The sequence below is a fragment of the Melozone crissalis genome, unplaced genomic scaffold (genome assembly GCF_028551555.1).
Source record: "Melozone crissalis strain CALT ecotype California unplaced genomic scaffold, PUWL_Pcris_2 ptg000108l_1, whole genome shotgun sequence".
Lineage (NCBI taxonomy): Eukaryota > Metazoa > Chordata > Aves > Passeriformes > Passerellidae > Melozone > Melozone crissalis.
In genome coordinates this window covers 2,043,602-2,063,975 of record NW_026535885.1, presented here as the reverse complement: position 1 = coordinate 2,063,975, position 20,374 = coordinate 2,043,602, and the positions used below count along the sequence as shown (strand labels likewise).

The 20,374-nt window shown below is 47.0% G+C and overlaps 1 protein-coding gene across 1 annotated transcript in view; it reads left to right on the top strand.

Moving 5' to 3' along the window:
- The first annotated feature begins 444 nt into the window (after window positions 1-444).
- The window catches only part of KHDRBS1 (KH RNA binding domain containing, signal transduction associated 1), a 24,717-nt gene continuing 4,787 nt past the window's right edge, over window positions 445-20,374 (top strand). The window contains exons 1-8 of the mRNA XM_054292254.1: window positions 445-694; window positions 8,185-8,312; window positions 9,540-9,656; window positions 11,217-11,363; window positions 13,947-14,083; window positions 15,647-15,863; window positions 17,047-17,114; window positions 18,123-18,181. Of these exons, the coding sequence (XP_054148229.1) occupies window positions 445-694; window positions 8,185-8,312; window positions 9,540-9,656; window positions 11,217-11,363; window positions 13,947-14,083; window positions 15,647-15,863; window positions 17,047-17,114; window positions 18,123-18,181 (1,123 nt within the window). The remainder of the gene's footprint in view (window positions 695-8,184; window positions 8,313-9,539; window positions 9,657-11,216; window positions 11,364-13,946; window positions 14,084-15,646; window positions 15,864-17,046; window positions 17,115-18,122; window positions 18,182-20,374) is intronic.

The window sequence follows — 20,374 nt, the reverse complement described above, 5'->3', positions numbered from 1 at the left end:
GAGCAGATTCACAGCAGATATTAAGATTTTTCGCCCCCTGGGCGGCTACACATTGGGAGGGGCTGCTTGGGGAGGCGATGGAGTCCCCGCGTTTAGAGGCGCGGTTGAGGGATTCCAACAGCAGAGCCGCTTGGACTGGATGAATTATTCTCTCCCCACATCCACGATTCCCTGCCTCCATCCCCCACAGCTCCCCTCACGCCGCCGCTCCCGGCTCCGCGCCATTCCCGCGGGGGCACGCGGCGCATGCGCGGGGCGCTCCCGCCGCGGCTCCCCCTCACACACACAGAGACACCGACACCGGGAGGGGGCGGAGCTTCCGGCGCGGCACTTCCGGCCCGGGCGCTGCGCGGGCGGTGTGGCCGCTGCGCTCCCGCCGCCGCCGCCGTCCCCGGCCCGGCCCGGCCCGGCCCGGCCGCCGCTTCCCCTCCCCGCCACCGCCTCATGCAGCGTCGCGACGACCCCGCCGGTCGCTTATCGCGGGGACAGGGCCCCGGTGGCCGCGCGCCGCCGCCGCGCCGAGCGCCCCGTGGCGGAGGGGCCCGCGGGGCCGCCAGCGGAGCGCAGCCGCCGCCCGGTGGGGCCGCAGGCGCCGGTAAGATGGAGCCCGAGAACAAATATCTGCCCGAGCTGATGGCTGAGAAGGACAGCCTGGACCCGTCCTTCACGCACGCCATGCAGCTGCTGACCGCAGGTACCGGCACCGGGCACGGGCGGGGCGGCGGGGCCCCATGGCCGTTCTGGCTCCGGGGTTAAATGAGCTATTTCCCTGTTAAAATGAGATATTTCCCTGTTAAAATCAAATATTTCCAGTTAAAATGAGCTATTTCCTTGTTAAAATGCGCTATTTCCTTGTTAAAATGAGATATTTCCTAGTTAAAATGAGATATTTCCCTGTGTAATCGCAGCTTAATCCGCAGAGCCGCGAGTTTTGCATGTGTTTTATTGCTGGTTTTGCTGTATTATATTGTGTTAGCGCTTGTGGTGTGGCCTCAGGCAGAATGAAGAGGATCGAAACCCTTGGGAGAAGCGTTTGATAATTGAAATAAAACGTGATGGTAATGGTTAAATAATATATAAATAATAATTGTGATGTCGGCAGGGAGTAGAAAGAAGCGATGCCCAATTCTTCATCACCCCAGATGATGGGTGATCATCAGATCCAGGGTGGCAGTGAGAGAACCGTTTAATGAAAATCCGTGAGAGAAGCATTTAATAATTGAAATAAAACGTGATGGTAATAGTAAATATGATGATAATTATGATAATTATGATGTGGGGAGGGAGTAGAAGCATTGATGCCAAACTCTTCACCACCCATCCCTGAGCCCCTTGCAGATTCCAGGGTGGCAGTGAGAGAACCGTTTAATAATTGAAAACCTGTGAGAAAACCGTTTCATAATTGAAATAAAACGTGATGGTAATAGTAAATACGCTGATAATTATGATAATTGTGATGTGGGGAGGGAGTAGAACCATTGATGCCAAATTCTTCACCACCCATCTCCAAGCCCCTTCCAGATTCCAGGGTGGCAGTGAGAGAACCGTTTAATAATTGAAATAAAACGCGATGGTCATAGTAAATATGCTGCTAATTATGATAATTGTGATGTTGGGAGGGAGTAGAAGCAAGAGATGCCAAATTCTTCACCGCCCATCCCCGAGCTCCCTGCAGACCCAGGGTGGCAGTGAGAGAACCATTTAATAATTGAAAACCTGTGAGAAAACCGTTTCATAATTGAAATAAAACGTGATGGTCATAGTAAATACGCTGCTAATTATGGTAATTATGATGTTCGGATGGAGAAACAAGCGATGCCAAACTCTTCACCCCCGAGCTCCCTGCAGATCCAGGGTGGCAGTGAGAGAACCGTTTAATAATTGAAATAAAACGTGATGGTCATAGTAAATATGCTGATAATTATGATAATTGTGATGTTGGGAGGGAGTAGAAGCAAGAGATGCCAAATTCTTCACCGCCCATCCCCGAGCCCCTTCCAGATTCCAGGGTGGCAGTGAGAGAACCGTTTAATAATTGAAAACCTGTGAGAAAACCATTTAATAATTGAAATAAAACGCGATGGTTATAGTAAATATGCTGATAACTATGGTAATTATGATGTTGGGAGGGAGTAGAAACAAGCGATGCCAAACTCTTCACCGCCCATCCCCGAGCTCCCTGCAGACCCAGGGTGGCAGTGACATCCTGGGCATGCAATGTCCCTTTGGAGCTGTCCTGCTTTGGGGACATCTCCTCTCCTTTCCCCACAAGGGTTAAACGCAGCACACCAGGCTGTTGGAAACGTGATTGCCATAAAAATCCCTGCGAGCAGCTGTGGGGAAGAGCAGGAGGCGAAATCAGGGCAGCCCTTGCACCCCTGGGGACAGAGGAGCTAAAATAGAACCTGAAAGAGCCGCGCGGGGAATTTTCCCTGCTGGAATGGAAATGGAAATGGAAATGGCAGCCTTTGTTCTGTGCCCAGCCGAGCTTTCCTTTCCTTTTTCCTTTTTCCTTTTTCCTTTTTCCTTTTTCCTTTCCTTTTTCCTTTCCTTTTTCCTTTCCTTTTTCCTTTCCTTTTTCCTTTCCGTTCCTTTTTCCTTTCCTTTTTCCTTTCCGTTCCTTTTTCCTTTCCTTTTCCCTTTCCTTTTCCCTTTCCTTTTCCCTTTTCCCTTTTTCCTTTCCTTTCCTTTCCTTTCCTTTCCTTTCCTTTCCTTTCCTTTCCTTTCCTTTCCTTTCCTTTCCTTTTTCCTTCCCTTCCCTTTCCCCCTCAAAAACGGGAATCAGTTTAAAAATTCCCAATCTCTGTCTGCTTGCCATGCAAGGATCTGTTCAGATTTCATCTCCATCCATGATTTTTTAAGTTATTTTTTCCTATTAATATTATCGTTATTATTATTTTCCGATTAATATTATCATTATTATCATTATTATTATTTTCCTATTAATATTATCGTTATTATTATTTTCCTATTAATATTATCATTATTATCATTATTATTATTTTCCAATTAATATTATCATTTTTATTATTTTCCAATTAATATTGTCATTATTATCATTATTATTATTTTCCGATTAATATTATCATTATTATCATTATTGTTATTTTCCTATTAATATTATCATTATTATCAGTATTATTATTTTCCTATTAATATCATCATTATTATTATTTTCCTATTAATATTATCATTATTATCATTATTATTATTTTCCGATTAATATTGTCATTATTATTATTTTCCGATTAATATTATCATTATTATCAGTATTATTATTTTCCAATTAATATTATCATTATTCTCATTATTATTTCCTACCTGTTGTTATTATTATTGTTATTATTATTTCCGCCACTGCTTAAATTTTCCCCACCTATTATTACTATTATTATTACTATTATTATTACTATTATTATTACTACTACCATTGTCATTATTATTTCCACCACTGCTTTAAAAAATTTTTTCCCCCGCTTTTAAAATTATTCTTATTATTACTATTAATATCATTATCATTGTTATTCTCATTATTATTTAATTGATATTATTTTTATTTTATTCTTACTATTTTATTGTTAATAATTTTATTACTACCATTACTATTATTAATAATAGTATTAGTAGTTTACTTATTTGTACTACTTTTTATTGTGATTTAAAAATACTTTTTGGAATATTTACATTCTTTTAATTAATTGCATTCTTAAATTTTATATATAATTAATTAAATTATTTAACGATCATTTATTAAATGGTAATTTATTAAATGATAATTTATTCAATAATGGTTTGATAGTGATTTATTTAATAACAAACTATTTTATAATTATTTCATTCGATTATTCTAAATAATTTAAAAGCTATTAATTTGAATTTTTAAAATTATTTCTTTCTCCGCCTGCTTTTTTTTAAAATTATTTATTGTGTCAGGGCTTAAAAATGCAGAGTTTTGATTCTTCATCCAGCTCAGCATTGATACCTCCCAGGCAAAGGAAATCCAAGGATTTGCAAATTCCCCCACAAAGAGCAGCATCCTGCAAAGCCTCAGGGCTGTAACAAGGATTTAGGAGGGTTTTTAATTAATTAATTAATTTTAAAATTAATTTATTGATGTAATGATTGCAGCTGTGGGGGATTTCAAATAGGAGAGGCTCCAGCTGTGGGTATTTTGAAAATCACTTTTTTTGGGAATAATATTGTTATATATTACAATAATTGGGATAATATTACTATAAAATGATGATATAATAATAATAATAATAATAATAATAAATTCTTCCCAGTTGAAAGTGAGCTGAGCAGGAAAACAATGAGGAAGAATTTGAGGTAAAATGATGGATTTAGGGGAATTTTTTGGCCTGGATGAGCCCCAGATTGCTCTGGATTCCTTGGAATTTCAGCCTGGGCCAAATTTGTGCTGCACAAAAATCATTTCCAGAGCCACAAATGCTTCTGAGTGTCAGCAAAATTCTCTTTCCATCCATTTTTCCCTCCCCAGAAGTGGAAGTTGCTCAGGCTGCCTCAGGGAGGGAACCCTGCTGAAATTCTGCATTTATTATTTTAAACAACATTTTAAAGCTGTCTAAAATACTGCGGCGGTTCTGTGTTTTTAGATGGAAAAATTTTAATTTTTTGGCTTTTTTTTTGGGAGCAAGGGCCTGGCAGTGACGGGATTCTTATTGATTCCATGGACTCTGATATGAAAGTGGCTACACTGGGGGTTCTGTGATCCTAAAGGAGCTGAAATCTGGGATTTCTTGCATTTTTAAATATAATCCACGTTTCCCTGCTGGGATTTGGGGTCTGTGTGACTTTTCCATAGGAACAAGAAAATCCTTTTTGAAAGAGCAGGGGAGGTGTGAAGGGCACAGCCCTCTCTACTTTCCCTTTGGGGAAAAGGAGATATCCCAGCTGTGGGATTTGGGAATTTTGGGGAATTTTAGCCGGGTTTATTTCATGGAAAAGCTCCAAGCTGGATTTCCCAGGGATGTGTGAGCTGTGTCATTGCAGGGTGGTTGGCAATGGGAGCAGGGAGGGGCTGGGGCATCCCCAGGAATTCCCTGCTGGATCCAGCTGTGCGTCCCTGGCACATCCCAGGAATTCCCTGCTGGATCCAGCTGTGCATCCCTGGTGGTGTCCCAGGAATTCCCTGCTGGATCCAGCTGTGCGTCCCTGGCACATCCCAGGAATTCCCTGCTGGATCCAGCTGTGCGTCCCTGGCACATCCCAGGAATTCCCTGCTGCATCCAGCTGTGCGTCCCTGGCACATCCCAGGAATTCCCTGCTGGATCCAGCTGTGCATCCCTGGTGGTGTCCCAGGAATTCCCTGCTGGATCCAGCTGTGCGTCCCTGGCACATCCCAGGAATTCCCTGCTGGATCCAGCTGTGCGTCCCTGGCACATCCCAGGAATTCCCTGCTGGATCCAGCTGTGCGTCCCTGGCACATCCCAGGAATTCCCTGCTGGATCCAGCTGTGCATCCCTGGTGGTGTCCCAGGAATTCCCTGCTGGATCCAGCTGTGCGTCCCTGACACATCCCAGGAATTCCCTGCTGGATCCAGCTGTGCATCCCTGGTGGTGTCCCAGGAATTCCCTGCTGGATCCAGCTGTGCATCCCTGGCGGTGTCCCAGGAATTCCCTGCTGGATCCAGCTGTGCGTCCCTGGCACATCCCAGGAATTCCCTGCTGGATCCAGCTGTGCGTCCCTGGCACATCCCAGGAATTCCCTGCTGGATCCAGCTGTGCATCCCTGGTGGTGTCCCAGGAATTCCCTGCTGGATCCAGCTGTGCGTCCCTGGCACATCCCAGGAATTCCCTGCTGCATCCAGCTGTGCGTCCCTGGCACATCCCAGGAATTCCCTGCTGGATCCAGCTGTGCATCCCTGGTGGTGTCCCAGGAATTCCCTGCTGGATCCAGCTGTGCGTCCCTGACACATCCCAGGAATTCCCTGCTGGATCCAGCTGTGCATCCCTGGTGGTGTCCCAGGAATTCCCTGCTGGATCCAGCTGTGCATCCCTGGCGGTGTCCCAGGAATTCCCTGCTGGATCCAGCTGTGCGTCCCTGGCACATCCCAGGAATTCCCTGCTGGATCCAGCTGTGCGTCCCTGGCACATCCCAGGAATTCCCTGCTGGATCCAGCTGTGCATCCCTGGTGGTGTCCCAGGAATTCCCTGCTGGATCCAGCTGTGCGTCCCTGGCACATCCCAGGAATTCCCTGCTGGATCCAGCTGTGCATCCCTGGTGGTGTCCCAGGAATTCCCTGCTGGATCCAGCTGTGCGTCCCTGGCACATCCCAGGAATTCCCTGCTGCATCCAGCTGTGCGTCCCTGGCACATCCCAGGAATTCCCTGCTGGATCCAGCTGTGCATCCCTGGTGGTGTCCCAGGAATTCCCTGCTGGATCCAGCTGTGCGTCCCTGGTGGTGTCCCAGGAATTCCCTGCTGGATCCAGCTGTGCGTCCCTGGCACATCCCAGGCTGGGTGGTGGCTCCAGGGCTGAGGTCACTGAGGGGACAGGGCTCACCCTGGAGCTCCTCCCAGTGCAGTGCAGCCTCTCCTGATGGAGATCCCTCCATTCCTGTCCTTCCCCAGGAAATGCTGTCCCCAAACTGCCACCTGACACTGTCCCTGCTGTCTCAGGCTGGCTCCTTCTGAAACCGTTTCAGTTTGTGCTTTTCAGTTTCTGTTTTGTTCAACCACAGCAGCGTTCTCAGCAGCTGGCGCCGCTGTGGCCACTCCTGTTCCCACCTCAGGGGCCATTGCCATTCCCAGAGCTGTGGCCATTCCCCTTCCCAGAATTGTGGCCATTCCTGTTCCACCTCTGTGGCCATTTCCATTCCCAGAGCTGTGGGGCCATTCCCATTCCTGCAGCTGTGGCCACTCCTGTTCCCAGAGCTGTGGCCATTCCCATTTCCACCTTTGTGGCCATTCCCAGAGCTGTGGGGCCATTCCCAGTCCTGCTGCCGTGGCCGTGGCCATTCCCACCTCAGTGGCCATTCCCATTCCTGCTGCTGTGGCCACTCCTGTTCCCAGAGCTGTGGCCATTCCCGTTCCCACCTTTGTGGCCATTCCCAGTGCTGTGGGGCCATTCCCATTCCTGCTGCTGTGGCCATGCCCGTTCCCTCAGTGGCCATTCCCACCTCGGTGGCCATTCCTATTCCCACCTTTGTGGCCATTCCCATTCCTGGTGTTGTGGCCATTCCCATTTCCACCCTCAGTGGCCATTCCTGTTCCCACCTCTGTGGCCATTCCCATTCCCAGAGCTTTGACCACTCCTGTTCCACCTCAGTGGCCATTCTCACTTTTGTGGTCGTTCCTATTCCCACCTTTGTGCCCATTCCCACTTCAGAGCTGTGGCCATTCCTGTTCCCACCTCTGTTGCCATTCTCCCCTCAGTGGCCATTCCCATTCCTGGTGCTGTGGCCATTCCCATTCCTGCCTTTGTGGCCATTCCCACCTTTGTGGCCATTCCCATTCCTGCCTTTGTGGCCATTCCCACCTTTGTGGCCATTCCCATTCCTGCCTTTGTGGCCATTCCCACCTTTGTGGCCATTCCCATTCCTGCCTTTGTGGATATTCCCAGAGCTGTGGCCACTCCTATTCCACCTCAGTGGCCATTCTCCCCTCTGTGTCCATTCCCATTCCCACTTTTGTGTCCATTCCCACTTTTGTGTCCATTCCCATTCCCACCTTTATGGCCATTCCCACCTCAGTGCTCATTCCCGTTCCCGTTGCCATCCCAGGAGTTTCTCCCTCTGTGCCCCATCCCAAATCTCACCTTTCCTTCCCAGAGCCTGGAATTCCCAAAACTTGGAATTCCCAGTGCCTGGAATTCCCAGAGCTTGGAATTCCCAAAGCTTGGCATTCTCAAACTTGGGTTTCCCAGATCTTGGAATTGCCAAAGCTTGGAATTCCCAAAACTTGGAATTCCCAAAGCCCGGAATTCCCAGAGCTTGGCATTCTCAAACTTGGATTTCCCAAAATTTAGAATTCCCAAAGCTTGAAATTCCCAAAACTTGGAATTCCCAGAGCCTGGAATTATTCTTTATATTTGTATTTACAATTATAATATCTTGGAGTTATTTTAATTTTATATTATTATTTCTATTATATAATAATAGTTATATTTATATAATAGTATTTATATTGATTTTATTATTTATATTAATTTATTTTTATTTAGAAATTGAAAAAATTCAGAAAGGAGAGACAACAAAGAAGGATGAGGAGGAGAATTACCTGGATTTATTTTCCCACAAGAATATGAAGCTGAAGGAACGAGTTCTGATCCCTGTCAAGCAATACCCCAAGGTGAGGCCAGAAAAAATCAACAAATCTCTGAGATTTTATTTTCTGTGGGATTTTGTGGCAGCAGGAGTTCAATCTTCATTTTCAACCAAAATTCAAGCGGTTTCTTTGGAAAAATACGGAATTGTTTGGGTTTTTATTTGTAATATCTTGAATTTTTGGAGTATTTTGGGATGAGTGGTGATGCACATTGGGATCTTGGATTGCTGGAACGCACAATTCCATAGGTGCAGATTTTTATATTTTTTTTTTTACAATTAATTCCTTAAAAATTTGCTGGAAAGCTGCTGCAGATGTTGGGGTTGAACAACTTAATTTAGCTTGATTTTTCTGCCGGAGCATTTGGATTTTTTTTCATGAAAAGAAAGATTAAAACTTGAATTTTCCTCTTGAAACTTGGATTTTCCTTTAGAAACAACTTGAATTTTCCTTTCAAAGTTTGATTTTCCTTTTGAAACTTGGATTTTCTTTTGGAAACTTGAATTTTCCGTTCAAAGCTTAATTTTTCCTTTTGGAACTTGAATTTTCCTTTTAAAACTTGGATTTTCCTTTGGAAACAACTTGAATTTTCCTTTCAAAGCTGGATTTTCCTTTGGAAACTTGAATTTTCTTTTGAAACTTGGATTTTCCTTTAAAAATTTGAACTTTCCTCTTGAAACTTGAATTTTCCTTTCAAAGCTTAATTTTTCCTTTTGAAACTTGAATTTTCCTTTTAAAACTTGGATTTTCCTCTTGAAACTTGAATTTTCCTATTGAAACCTGAATTTTCCTTTGGAAACTTGAATTTTCTTTTCCAAATTTAATTTTTCCTTTGGAATCCTAAATTTTCCTTTGGAAACGTGGATTTTCCTTTTGAAACTTGAATTTTCCTTTGGAAACAACTTGAATTTTCCTTTCAAAGCTGGATTTTCCTTTTGAAACTTGGATTTTCCTTTGAAAACTTGAATTTTCTTTTGAAACTTGGATTTTCCTTTTAAAACTTGAACTTCCCTCTTGAAACTTGAATTTTCCTTTGGAAACTTAATTTTTCCCTTTTGAAACTTGAATTTCCCTCTTGAATTTTCCATTTGAAATTTAAATTTCCCTTTCAAAACTTCAATTTTCCTGTAGAAATGTGATTTTTTTTGATTTTTTTTTTTTTTTTGTCAACCAACAGAACATTGAGAAACATTTTTGGAGCTCTGGAGCTGATTAATTTTTGTGATTTTTTTTTTTTTTTTTAATTTCCAGTTCAACTTTGTTGGGAAGATTTTGGGACCCCAAGGCAACACCATTAAGAGACTTCAGGAAGAAACTGGTGCTAAAATCTCTGTGCTGGGGAAAGGCTCCATGAGGGACAAAGCCAAGGTGAGGAAAAAGAAAAAATAAAATTCCATTTATTTTGGTGCGAATTAACAGCTCTCCAAGCGTTTTATTAAAAATTAACCTAGAAAAAGCATCAATTAAAGATGAATTTAAAAATTGATAAAATAAGGATTCTTCTCCTCAAGAGGCATTCATTAAAAGGATATTTTTTCTCTCTATAAAAAGATAAAAATCCCTTTTTTAGCTGCTCTGAAATCTTGAAATTCTTCTGGTTCAGTGCAAGAGGAGGAGCTCTGTAAAGGGAGGGATCCCAAATACAAATATATCTCAGTGTTTGCACACAGATGTACAAAACCATCTAAAATGGTTTCCTAATTCCTATAAAATTAAAAACCTCTTTCCAAATTCCATTTTTAATAAATTTGTGGGGTTTCTGCAGGAGGAGGAGCTGCACAAAGGAGGAATCCCAAATATATTTATATCTCAGTGTTTGCACACAGATGTACAAAACCATATAGAATGGTTTCCATCAATTCTCATTCCTAATTCCTATAAAATTTAGAAACTCTTTCCAAATTCCATTTTTAATAATTTTGTGGGTTTTTTGCAGGAGGAGGAGCTCTGTAAAGGGAGGGATCCCAATTATATTTATATCTCAGTGTTTGCACACAGATATACAAAACCATAGAAAATAGTTTCCTATAAATTCTCATTCCTAATTCCTATAAAATTAAAAACCTCTTTCCAAATTCCATTTTTAATAAATTTGTGGGGTTTTTGCAGGAGGAGGAGCTCCAGATAGGGGGATATCCCAAATATCAGTATATCTCAGTGTTTGCACACAGATGTACAAAACCATCTAAAATGGTTTCCATCAATTCTCATTCCTAATTCCTATAAAATTTAGAAACTCTTTCCAAATTCCATTTTTAATAATTTTGTGGGTTTTTTGCAGGAGGAGGAGCTCTGTAAAGGGAGGGATCCCAATTATATTTATATCTCAGTGTTTGCACACAGATATACAAAACCATATAAAATAGTTTCCTATAAATTCTCATTTCTAATTCCTATAAAATTAAAAAACTCCTTACAAATTCCATTTTTGATAATTTTGTGGGGTTTCTGCAGGAGGAGGAGCTCCACAAAGGGAGGGATCCCAAATACAAATATATCTCAGTGTTTGCACACAGATGTACAAAACCATCTAAAATGGTTTCCTAATTCCTATAAAATTAAAAACCTCTTTCCAAATTCCATTTTTGATAAATTTGTGGGGTTTCTGCAGGAGGAGGAGAATCCCAAATATCAATATATCTCAGTGTTTGCACACAGATGTACAAAACCATCTAAAATGGTTTCCTATTTCCCATAAAATTAAAAACCTCTTTCCAAATTCCATTTTTGATAAATTTGTGGGGTTTCTGCAGGAGGAGGAGCTGCTCCACAAAGGAGGAATCCCAAATACAAATATATCTCAGTGTTTGCACACAGATATACAAAACCATCTAAAATTGTTTCCTATCCATTCTCATTCCTAATTCCTATAAAATTAAAAAACTCCTTCCAAATTCCATTTTTGATAAATTTGTGGGGTTTCTGCAGGAGGAGGAGCTGCGCAAGGGCGGCGACCCCAAGTACGCGCACCTGCACATGGACCTGCACGTGTTCATCGAGGTGTTCGGGCCGCCCTGCGAGGCCTACGCCCTCATGGCCCACGCCATGGAGGAGGTCAAGAAGTTCCTGGTCCCTGTGAGTTCCCTGCTCCTTCAGGGAGCCTCCTCCAAAATTAAAATTAAAATTGGGTGTTAAGTTAGGGGGGGAAATGGGGAGGTTCGCACTTCGGGTGGGATGATCATCGCTGGGATCTCCGGGGAGCTCTGGGATGGTGCTGGGGTCACTGAGATGGTTCAGGGACCTCCAGGGATCTCTGGGATGGTTCAGGGACCTCCAGGGATCTCTGGGATGGTTCAGGGACCTCCAGGGATCTCTGGGATGGTCAGGGATCACTGGGATGGTTCAGGGAGCTCTGGGATGGTTCAGGGACCTCCAGGGATCTCTGGGATGGTTCAGGGATCACTGGGATGGTTCAGGGAGCTCTGGGATGGTTCAGGGAGCTCTGGGATGATGCTGGGATCTCCAGGGATCTCTGGGATGGTTCAGGGACCACTGGGATTGGTTTGGGGGTCTCCAGGGATCACTGGGATGGTTTTGAGATCTCCAGAAATCACTGGGATGGTTCTGGGACCTCCAGGAATCACTGGGATGGTTCTGGGATCTCCAGGAAGCTCTGGGATGATTCTGGGATCTCCAAGGAACTCTGGGATGGTTTTGGGATCTCCAAGGAACTCTGGGATGGTTTTGGGATCACTGGGAACCACTGGGATGGTTTTGGGATCTCCAGGAGTACTGGGATGGTTTTGGGATGTCCAGGGAGCACTGAAATGGTTCTGGGATCACTGGGAACCACTGGGGTGGTTCTGGGATCTCCAGGAAGCTCTGGGATGGTTCACAGACCACTGGGAGGATTTTGGGATCTCCAGGGAGCTCTCGGATGGTTCAGGGACCACTGGGATGGTTTGGGGGTCTCCAGGGATCACTGGGATGGTTCTGGGATCTCCAGGGGTACTGGGATGGTTCAGGGACCACTGGGATGGTTCAGGGATCTCTGGGATGGTTCAGGAATCACTGGGATGGTTCTGGAATCTCCAGGGAGCTCTGGGATGGTCCAGGGACCACTGGGATGGTTCTGGGATCTCCTGGGAGCTCTGGGATGATTCAGGGATCACTGGGATGGTTCTTCTATCTCCAGGAGCTGCTGGGATCACTGGGAACCACTGGGATGGTTTGGGGATCTCCAGGAAGCTCTGGGATGGTTTTGGGATCACTAGGAACTGCTGGGATCGCTGGGAATCAGTGGGATGGTTCTGGGATCTCCAGGGAGCTCTGAGATGGTTCTGGGATCTCCAGGAAGCTCTGGGATGGTGCTGGGATCACTGGGAATCACTGGGGTGGTTTTGGGACCTCCAGGAACTGCTGGGATCACTGGGATGGTTCTGGGATCACTGGGAATCACTGGGATGGTTCTGGGTGATCTCCTGTGGCCCTTTGGTCCCCAGGGAAGGGATCTGCAGGGATCTGCCAGGCACGCTCTGCACCCCTCAGGATTTGAGAAGCCCCCTTGGGTTTGGGAAGGGATATCTGCATCCCAGCCCTGTCCTTTGGGAGTGGGAGCACTGCAGGGTCACTTCCGTGGGCTCACTGCCCCTTTAACAGGAGCTGTGGGCTCAGACCTGCCTGGGCTGTCCCCAAAAATCCTCCTGGCATTCTGGGAACGCCACCTGGAGCTGCAGGGCTGGAACCTTGCAGAAAGCTGCAGCCAATCCCACTAAAAGCAGATTTTCCTGAGGCCCATGCAGTTGTTTCATGCCAGGCTGTGATATCCCAGAGCTGTGATATCCCAGCGCCCTGATGAGGTCTGCATGGTGGGAGAGAAGGACGAGAATCTCGTTTGATGATCAGAAGGCTGGATTTATTGATATATGATATGTAATACATTATAACTATACTAAAAAGAATAAGAAGAGAAGTTGCAGAGGCTGCTAAGCCAAGAATAGAATAGAAAGAATCTAAAAACAAGAGAATTCTCTGTCCCTGTGTTCCAGAGTATTGAAGTGAAGGGAGAACGACCATCCTGGTAATGCATCGAACTCCGATTTATTGATCAGTCAGTCACTTAATATAACAGTGTTAATTAACCTCATGCATATTGCAAAATCTGAGCTCACGATAGGTTAACAGAGAAAACTCTAACCGCTCCTTTTGTTTTACAATACCTACAATTGTTTATTCAAAACAGAACCAACGTTCCCACTGTGATATGAGAGTTTCCCAAAACTTCCATATCTGTTCCCAGGGAGCCAGCTTTTCCCAGACAGAGTGCTTTGCTTGTTATGGGAAGACTGTCTGAGAACCTTATTGTTTATAAAAATGAACCTGGGAACTGCTTTAAGAACTGCTTTACTTTTACCTTTTACTTTTCTCTCCATTGTATGTCTTCATGGCCTTTTTCTTTAAGCCATTCTCCAACACCAGAGAGCTTGCCCTGTGATCGGCCCTTAATTGCACACATGGAACATGAACCAATCCCAGGTGCATCCTATTGCATCCCACAGCAGCTGATAATCATTGTTTGCCTTCTCTTTCTGGGGCCTCAGCTTCCCAGAAGATGGACAAGTCCCAAAGAAAGGATTTCTATAAAAAAATGTCTGCGACACTGTTCTCTCAGCTGACCCTTTATCTCCTTATTTACCCTCATTTTTATCCCCATTTCAGGACATGATGGATGATATCTGCCAGGAGCAGTTCCTGGAGCTCTCCTATCTCAACGGGGTCCCGGAGCCCAACCGCGGCCGAGGCGTCCCCGGGCGGGGCCGGGGGGCAGCGCCACCTCCCCCTCCCCCTGTGCCAAGGTATGCCCAAAATCCCAGCCCGGGAATGCTGCCTGCACCCTCAGCTGGGCTCTCACAGGGCTTAAACTGCTGCTTGGCCAGGCCTGGCTTTGGGCTTACGGCTCAGGGCATCGTGACTGGGGTGTCATCTGGGGTGGGTTCCATCCATGGTTCCATCCGTGGTTCCATCAGTGGTTTCATAAGAGGTTCCATCCGTGATTCCATCCGTGGTTCTGTCAATTATTTCATCCATGGTTTCCATCAATGGTTTCCATCCATGGTTTCATCCATGGTTTCCATCCATGGTTTCCATCAATAGTTCCATCAATAGTTTCATAAGTGGTTTCATCAATGCTTTCATTCATGGTCCATCCGTGGTTCCATCCGTGGTTTCCATCCGTGGTTCTGTCAATGGTTCCATCCATGGTTTCCATCCGTGGTTCCATCAATGGTTCCATCAATGGTTCCATCCGTGGTTCTATCAATGGTTCCATCAATGGTTTCCATCCATGGTTCCATCCGTGGTTCCATCCGTGGTTCCATCCATGTTTCATCCGTGATTCCATCTGTGGTTTCATCCATGGTTCCATCCGTGGTTTCATCTATGGTTCCATCACTGGTTCCATCCATGGTTCCATCAATAGGTTCATCCATGGTTCCATCCATGGTTCCATCCTGGAAAATGGAACAATGACACATCCCCATCCTGGGACTCTCTAGGAAACATGACAGTGCCACATCCCCATCCTAGGGCTCTCCAGAAAATGTGACAGTGCCACATCCCCATCCTGGGCAAAGGGGGTTTTTCAGAAAACATGACAGTGCCACATCCCCATGCTGAGCAAAGGGGTTTTTTCAGAAGATGTGACAATGCCACATCCCATGCTGGGGCTCTCTAGAAAACATGACAGTGCCACATCCCCATGCTGGGGCTCTCCAGAAGATGTGACAGTGCCACATCCCATGCTGGGGCTCTCCAGAAGATGTGACAGTGCCACATCCCATGCTGGGACTCTCCAGAAGATGTGACAGTGCCACATCCCATGCTGGGACTCTCCAGAAGATGTGACAGTGCCACATCCCCATGCTGGGGCTCTCCAGAAGATGTGACAGTGCCACATCCCATGCTGGGGCTCTCCAGAAGATGTGACAGTGCCACATCCCATGCTGGGGCTCTCCAGAAGATGTGACAGTGCCACATCCCATGCTGGGGCTCTCCAGAAGATGTGACAGTGCCACATCCCATGCTGGGGCTCTCCAGAAGATGTGACAGTGCCACATCCCATGCTGGGGCTCTCCAGAAGATGTGACAATGCCACATCCCATGCTGGGGCTCTCTAGAAAACATGACAGTGCCACATCCCATGCTGGGGCTCTCCAGAAGATGTGACAGTGCCACATCCCCATGCTGGGGCTCTCCAGAAGATGTGACAGTGCCACATCCCCATGCTGGGGCTCTCCAGAAGATGTGACAGTGCCACATCCCATGCTGGGGCTCTCCAGAAGATGTGACAGTGCCACATCCCATGCTGGGTCTCCCCAGAGCAGCAGCAGCTCCTGCCCAACCTCTCTGTGTCTCCGCAGGGGCCGTGGGGTCGGGCCCCCTCCTCCTCCTCCTCCCAGGGGTGCCCTGGTGCGGGGCGCCCCCGTGCGCGGGGCCCTGGCCCGGGGCGCCGCCATGGCCCGGGGGGTGCCCCCGCCCCCGGCCGTGAGGGGAGCCCCTGCCCCCCGGGCACGCGCAGCTGGCATCCAGAGGATACCCCTGCCCCCGCCCCCCGTGCCAGAGAGCTACGAGGAATACGTGAGCAGGGGTTCATTGTGGGCATTCAGGGGTTAATGATGGCGGTGGGGGGGTGGGGGGGATGGGGATCAGCGGGGTGGCACTGGGATCACTGGGGGTCAGTGGGATCACCAGGGATCACTGGGGTGGTGCTGGGATCACCAGGGATCAATGGGGTGGTGCTGGGATCACCAGGGATCAATGGGGTGGGGTTGGGATCACCAGGGATCACTGGGGTGGTGCTGGGATCACTAGGGATCCATGGGATGGGGTTGGGATCACCAAGGATCAGTGGGATCACCAGGGATCAGTAGGGTGGTGCTGGGATCACCAGGGATCAATGGGGTGGGGTTGGGATCACCAGGGATCACTGGGGTGGTGCTGGGATCACCAGGGATCAATGGGGTGGGGTTGGGATCACCAGGGATCAATGGGGTGGGGTTGGGATCACCAGGGATCAATGGGGTGGGGTTGGGATCACCAAGGATCACCATGGATCAGTGGGATGGTGCAGGGATCAGTGGGATCACCATGGATCAGTGGGATGGGGTTGGGATCACCAGGGATCAATGGGGTGGTGTTGGGATCACCAGGGATCAATGGGGTGGTGTTGGGATCACCAGGGATCAGTGGGATGGTGCAGGGATCAGTGGGATCACCATGGATCAGTGGGATGGGGCTGGGGTCACCAGGAATCAGTGGGAATGATGTTGGGACCATCAGGGATCAGTAGGATGGTGCTGGGATCAGCAGGGATCAATGGGGTGGTGCTGAGATCACTAGGGGTCAGTGAGATGGGGCTGGGATCACCAGAGATCAGTGGGAATAGTGTTGGGATCACCATGGATCAGTGGGATGGGGCTGAGATCACCAAGGACTGCTTGGAATGGTGCTGGGATCACCAGGGATCGGTGGGATGGGGCTGGGATCACTGGGGATCACTGAGGATCAGTGGGGTGGTGTTGGGATCACCAGGGATCAGTGGGATGGGGTTGGGATCACCAGGGATCAATGGGATGGTGCTGATATCACCAAGGACTGCTGGGAATGGTGTTGGGATCCCACTGACTCCTGGTTCTGGGATCACCAGGGACCGTTGGGATGGTTCTGGGATCACCAGAAACCTTTAGGATGGTTCTGGGATCACCAGGGACCATTGGGATGGAGTTGGGGTTGTGACACTTTTCTGTCCCCACGCTCACAGGGCTACGATGACGCGTACGCAGAGCAGAGCTATGAGGGCTACGAGGGCTACTACAGCCAGGGCCAAGGGTGAGTGGGACTCCCCAAAGCAATCCTGCATGGCCTTTTTTCCCTTTTTCCCCCTTTTTTCCCCCTCTTTTCCCTTTTTTCCCCTTTTTCCCTCTCTTTTCCCCTTTTCCAAATCCCATTTGAAGCCAATGAAAATATTCCTGAGCTGTTACAGCCAGGGCCGAGAGTGAGTGGGATTCCCTCTTCCCAAAGCAATCCTGCATGGCCTTTTCCCTTCTTTTCCCTTTTTCTCCTCCTCTTTTCCCTTTTTTCCCCTCTTTCCCCTTTCCCCCCCTCTTTTCCCTATTTTTAAATCCCATTTGAAGCCAATGAAAACATTCCTGAGCTGCTACAGCCAGGGCCAAGGGTGAGTGGGATTCCCTCTTCCCAAAGCGATCCTGCATGGCCTTTTCCCCCTTTTTCCCTTTTTTCCCCTTTTTTTTCCCCTTTTCCCCTTTTTTCCCCCCCTCTTTCCCCTTTTTTTTTAATCCCATTTGAAGGCAATAGAAACATTCCTGAGCTGCTACAGCCAGGGCCAAGGGTGAGTTGGATTCCCTGTTCCCAAAGCAATCCTGCATGGCCTTTTCCCCTTTTTTCCCCCTTTTTTCCCTCTTTTCCCTTTTTTTTTTAAATCCCATTTGAAACCAATGGAAACATTCCTGAGTTGCTACAGCCAGGGCCAAGGGTAAATTGGATTCCCTCCTCCCAAAGGAATCCTGCATGGCCTTTTTCCCTTTTTTTTCCCCTTTTTTTCCCCTTTTTTCCCCTTTTTTTTCCCCTTTTTTCCCCCTTTTTTCCCCCTTTTTTCCCCCTTTTTCCCCCCTTTTTTCCCCCCTTTTTTCCCTTTTTTTTCCCCCTTTTTTCCCCTTTTTTTCCCCTTTTTTTCCCTTTTTTAATCCCACTTGAAGCCAGTGGCGCTGCAGAGTTCTGCTGGAATCCAGGGCTCAGAGCATTTTCTCTTTCCCTGATTTTTTGTGGCAGTGTGGGAATGGGATTTCCCTGTATGTAACCACCTCATTGTTTTTGCAGGGATACAGAATATTATGATTATGGACATGGGGAGGCACAGGAAACCTATGAAGCTTATGGTATGTCTGGGGATTTTGGGATAAGGGAGGGTTTGGGAATTGCTCGTGGTCAATTTTGCTGTTTTCCAATGTCTGGATATAAAAAAACTGAGGGCTGTTTTTATTTAGGTTTGAACAAGCTCTCTGTGGGTTTAGGTTCTTCTCAAGCTTGATTTTCTCAAAACCAAGATTTTTTTTCTTTTAAAAAAAATCCATTTTTAATCTTTGGAAATGTTTCAATTTCCTTGCAGCTTTAGAATATTTCAGGAGGTCTGGATTTCCACCCACAGCGCTTGTGCTGCAGTCTGGTTTTCATGGGCTGGGTTTTATGTGGTTCCATCTGCTTCCTTTATCCTCACAAACCCTGACTCTGTGAATCTGCTCAAAAATTGGATTTAAATGTCATGAGGGAGCCAGTTTGACTCAGTGGGCAAAGCTTAGCTAATCTCAATTATGTAAAACTCCCCATTTAAGCTGGGCTGAGCCAAAATTTGGTGATTTAACCCCCAAAGGGCCACCACGCCCTGCTGTCACTCCCCACCCATGGGACAGGGAGAGAATTGGGAGGGTAAAAATGAGGGGAGGAATGAGCTGGGATAAAATTCACCAGGAAAAAGCAAAATAAACCAAGGAATTCCTTGGGAAGACATTCCAGAGGTCCCTCCCTGCCTCCTGCTGCCCTCAGCTGTGGCTGCTTTGATTTATCATTGTCCCCTGTCCCCATTTATTTTCGAGGGAATTCCCAGGCTGGGAGTGGCATCTGGATGTGGCAATGAGAGGGAACCACTGTCCCCTGTCCCCATTTATTTATTTTTGGGGACAGTTCCCATTTCCAGCCTTGGAATGCCACTATATGTGACAGAGGGAGAATCATTGTCCCCTGTCCCCATTGATTTTTGAGGGAATTCCCACGCTGGGAGTGGCATCTGGATGTGGCAATGAGAGGGAACCACTGTCCCCTGTCCCCATTTATTTATTTTTGGGGACAGTTCCCATCTCCAGCCTTGGAATGGTATCTGATGTGACAGGGAGAGGGAACCATTGTCCCCTGTCCCCATTTATTTTTTTTTGGGGGCAGTTCCCATTTCCAGCCTTGGAATGGCATCTGATGTGGCACTGAGAAGGAACCATTGTCCCCTGTCCCCATTTATTTTTTTTGGGGGGCAGTTCCCATTTCCAGCCTTGGAATGGCATCTGATGTGGCACTGAGAAGGGGGAGACATTGTCCCCTGTCCCCAGCGATTTATTTTTGGGGACAGTTCCCATGTCCAACCTTAGAATGGCATCTGGATGTGACACTAAGAAGGAACCACTGTCCCCTGTCCCCATTGATTTATTTTTGGGGACAGTTCCCATCTCCAGCCTTGGAATGGCATCTGGATGTGGCACTGAGAAGGAACCATTGTCCCCTGTCCCCAGGGCTGCTCTGGGACTGACTCTGGAGTTTTGTTGTTGCTGGGCAGGGTTTGGGCACCTCCAGAACCTTTCCTGCTCCTCACACAGGGAATTTGGGAGGGGACCCCAAATTTCCAGCCCAGGTGACATCCCAAATTGCCAAAGCTCTCCTTGAAGGTGTGGAGTTCCACGTGGCTGGAACAGCCCCTTGGGGATCAGCAGCTGGTTTGGTGGAGCTGTTTTTGGGGATCAGGAGCTGTTTTGGGGCATCAGGAGCTGTTTTTAGGGATCAGGATCTGTTTTGGGGCATCTCTTTTGCTGGATTTGGGGGGATCAGGAGCTGTTTTGGTCAAGCTGTTTTGCTGGATCACAAGCTGGATTTTGGGAGATCAGGAGCTGGTTTTGGGGGATTGGGAGCTGGTTTTGGGGAGCTGGTTTTTGGGGATCAGGAGCTGTTTTTGGGGAATCAGGACTTGTTTATGAGGATCAGGAGCTGTTATTGGGAAGTTTTTTGGGGAGCTGTTATGGGAGATCAGGACCTGTTTTGGAGGATCAGGAGCTGGTTTTGAGGAGCTGGTTTGGATATCAGGAACTGTTTTGGTGGAACTGTTTTGAAGGATCAAGAGCTGGTTTTGGGGATCAGGAGCTGCTATGGGGGAGCTCTTCTGAGGAGCTGTCTTGGGGGATCAGGAGCTGGTTTTGGGGACCTGATTTTGGGGATCTGAACCTGTTTTGGAGGAGCTGTTTTTGATGACCAGGACCTGTTTCTGGGGAGCTGTTTTGGGGGACCAGGACCTGTTTTGAGGTGCTATTTTGAGG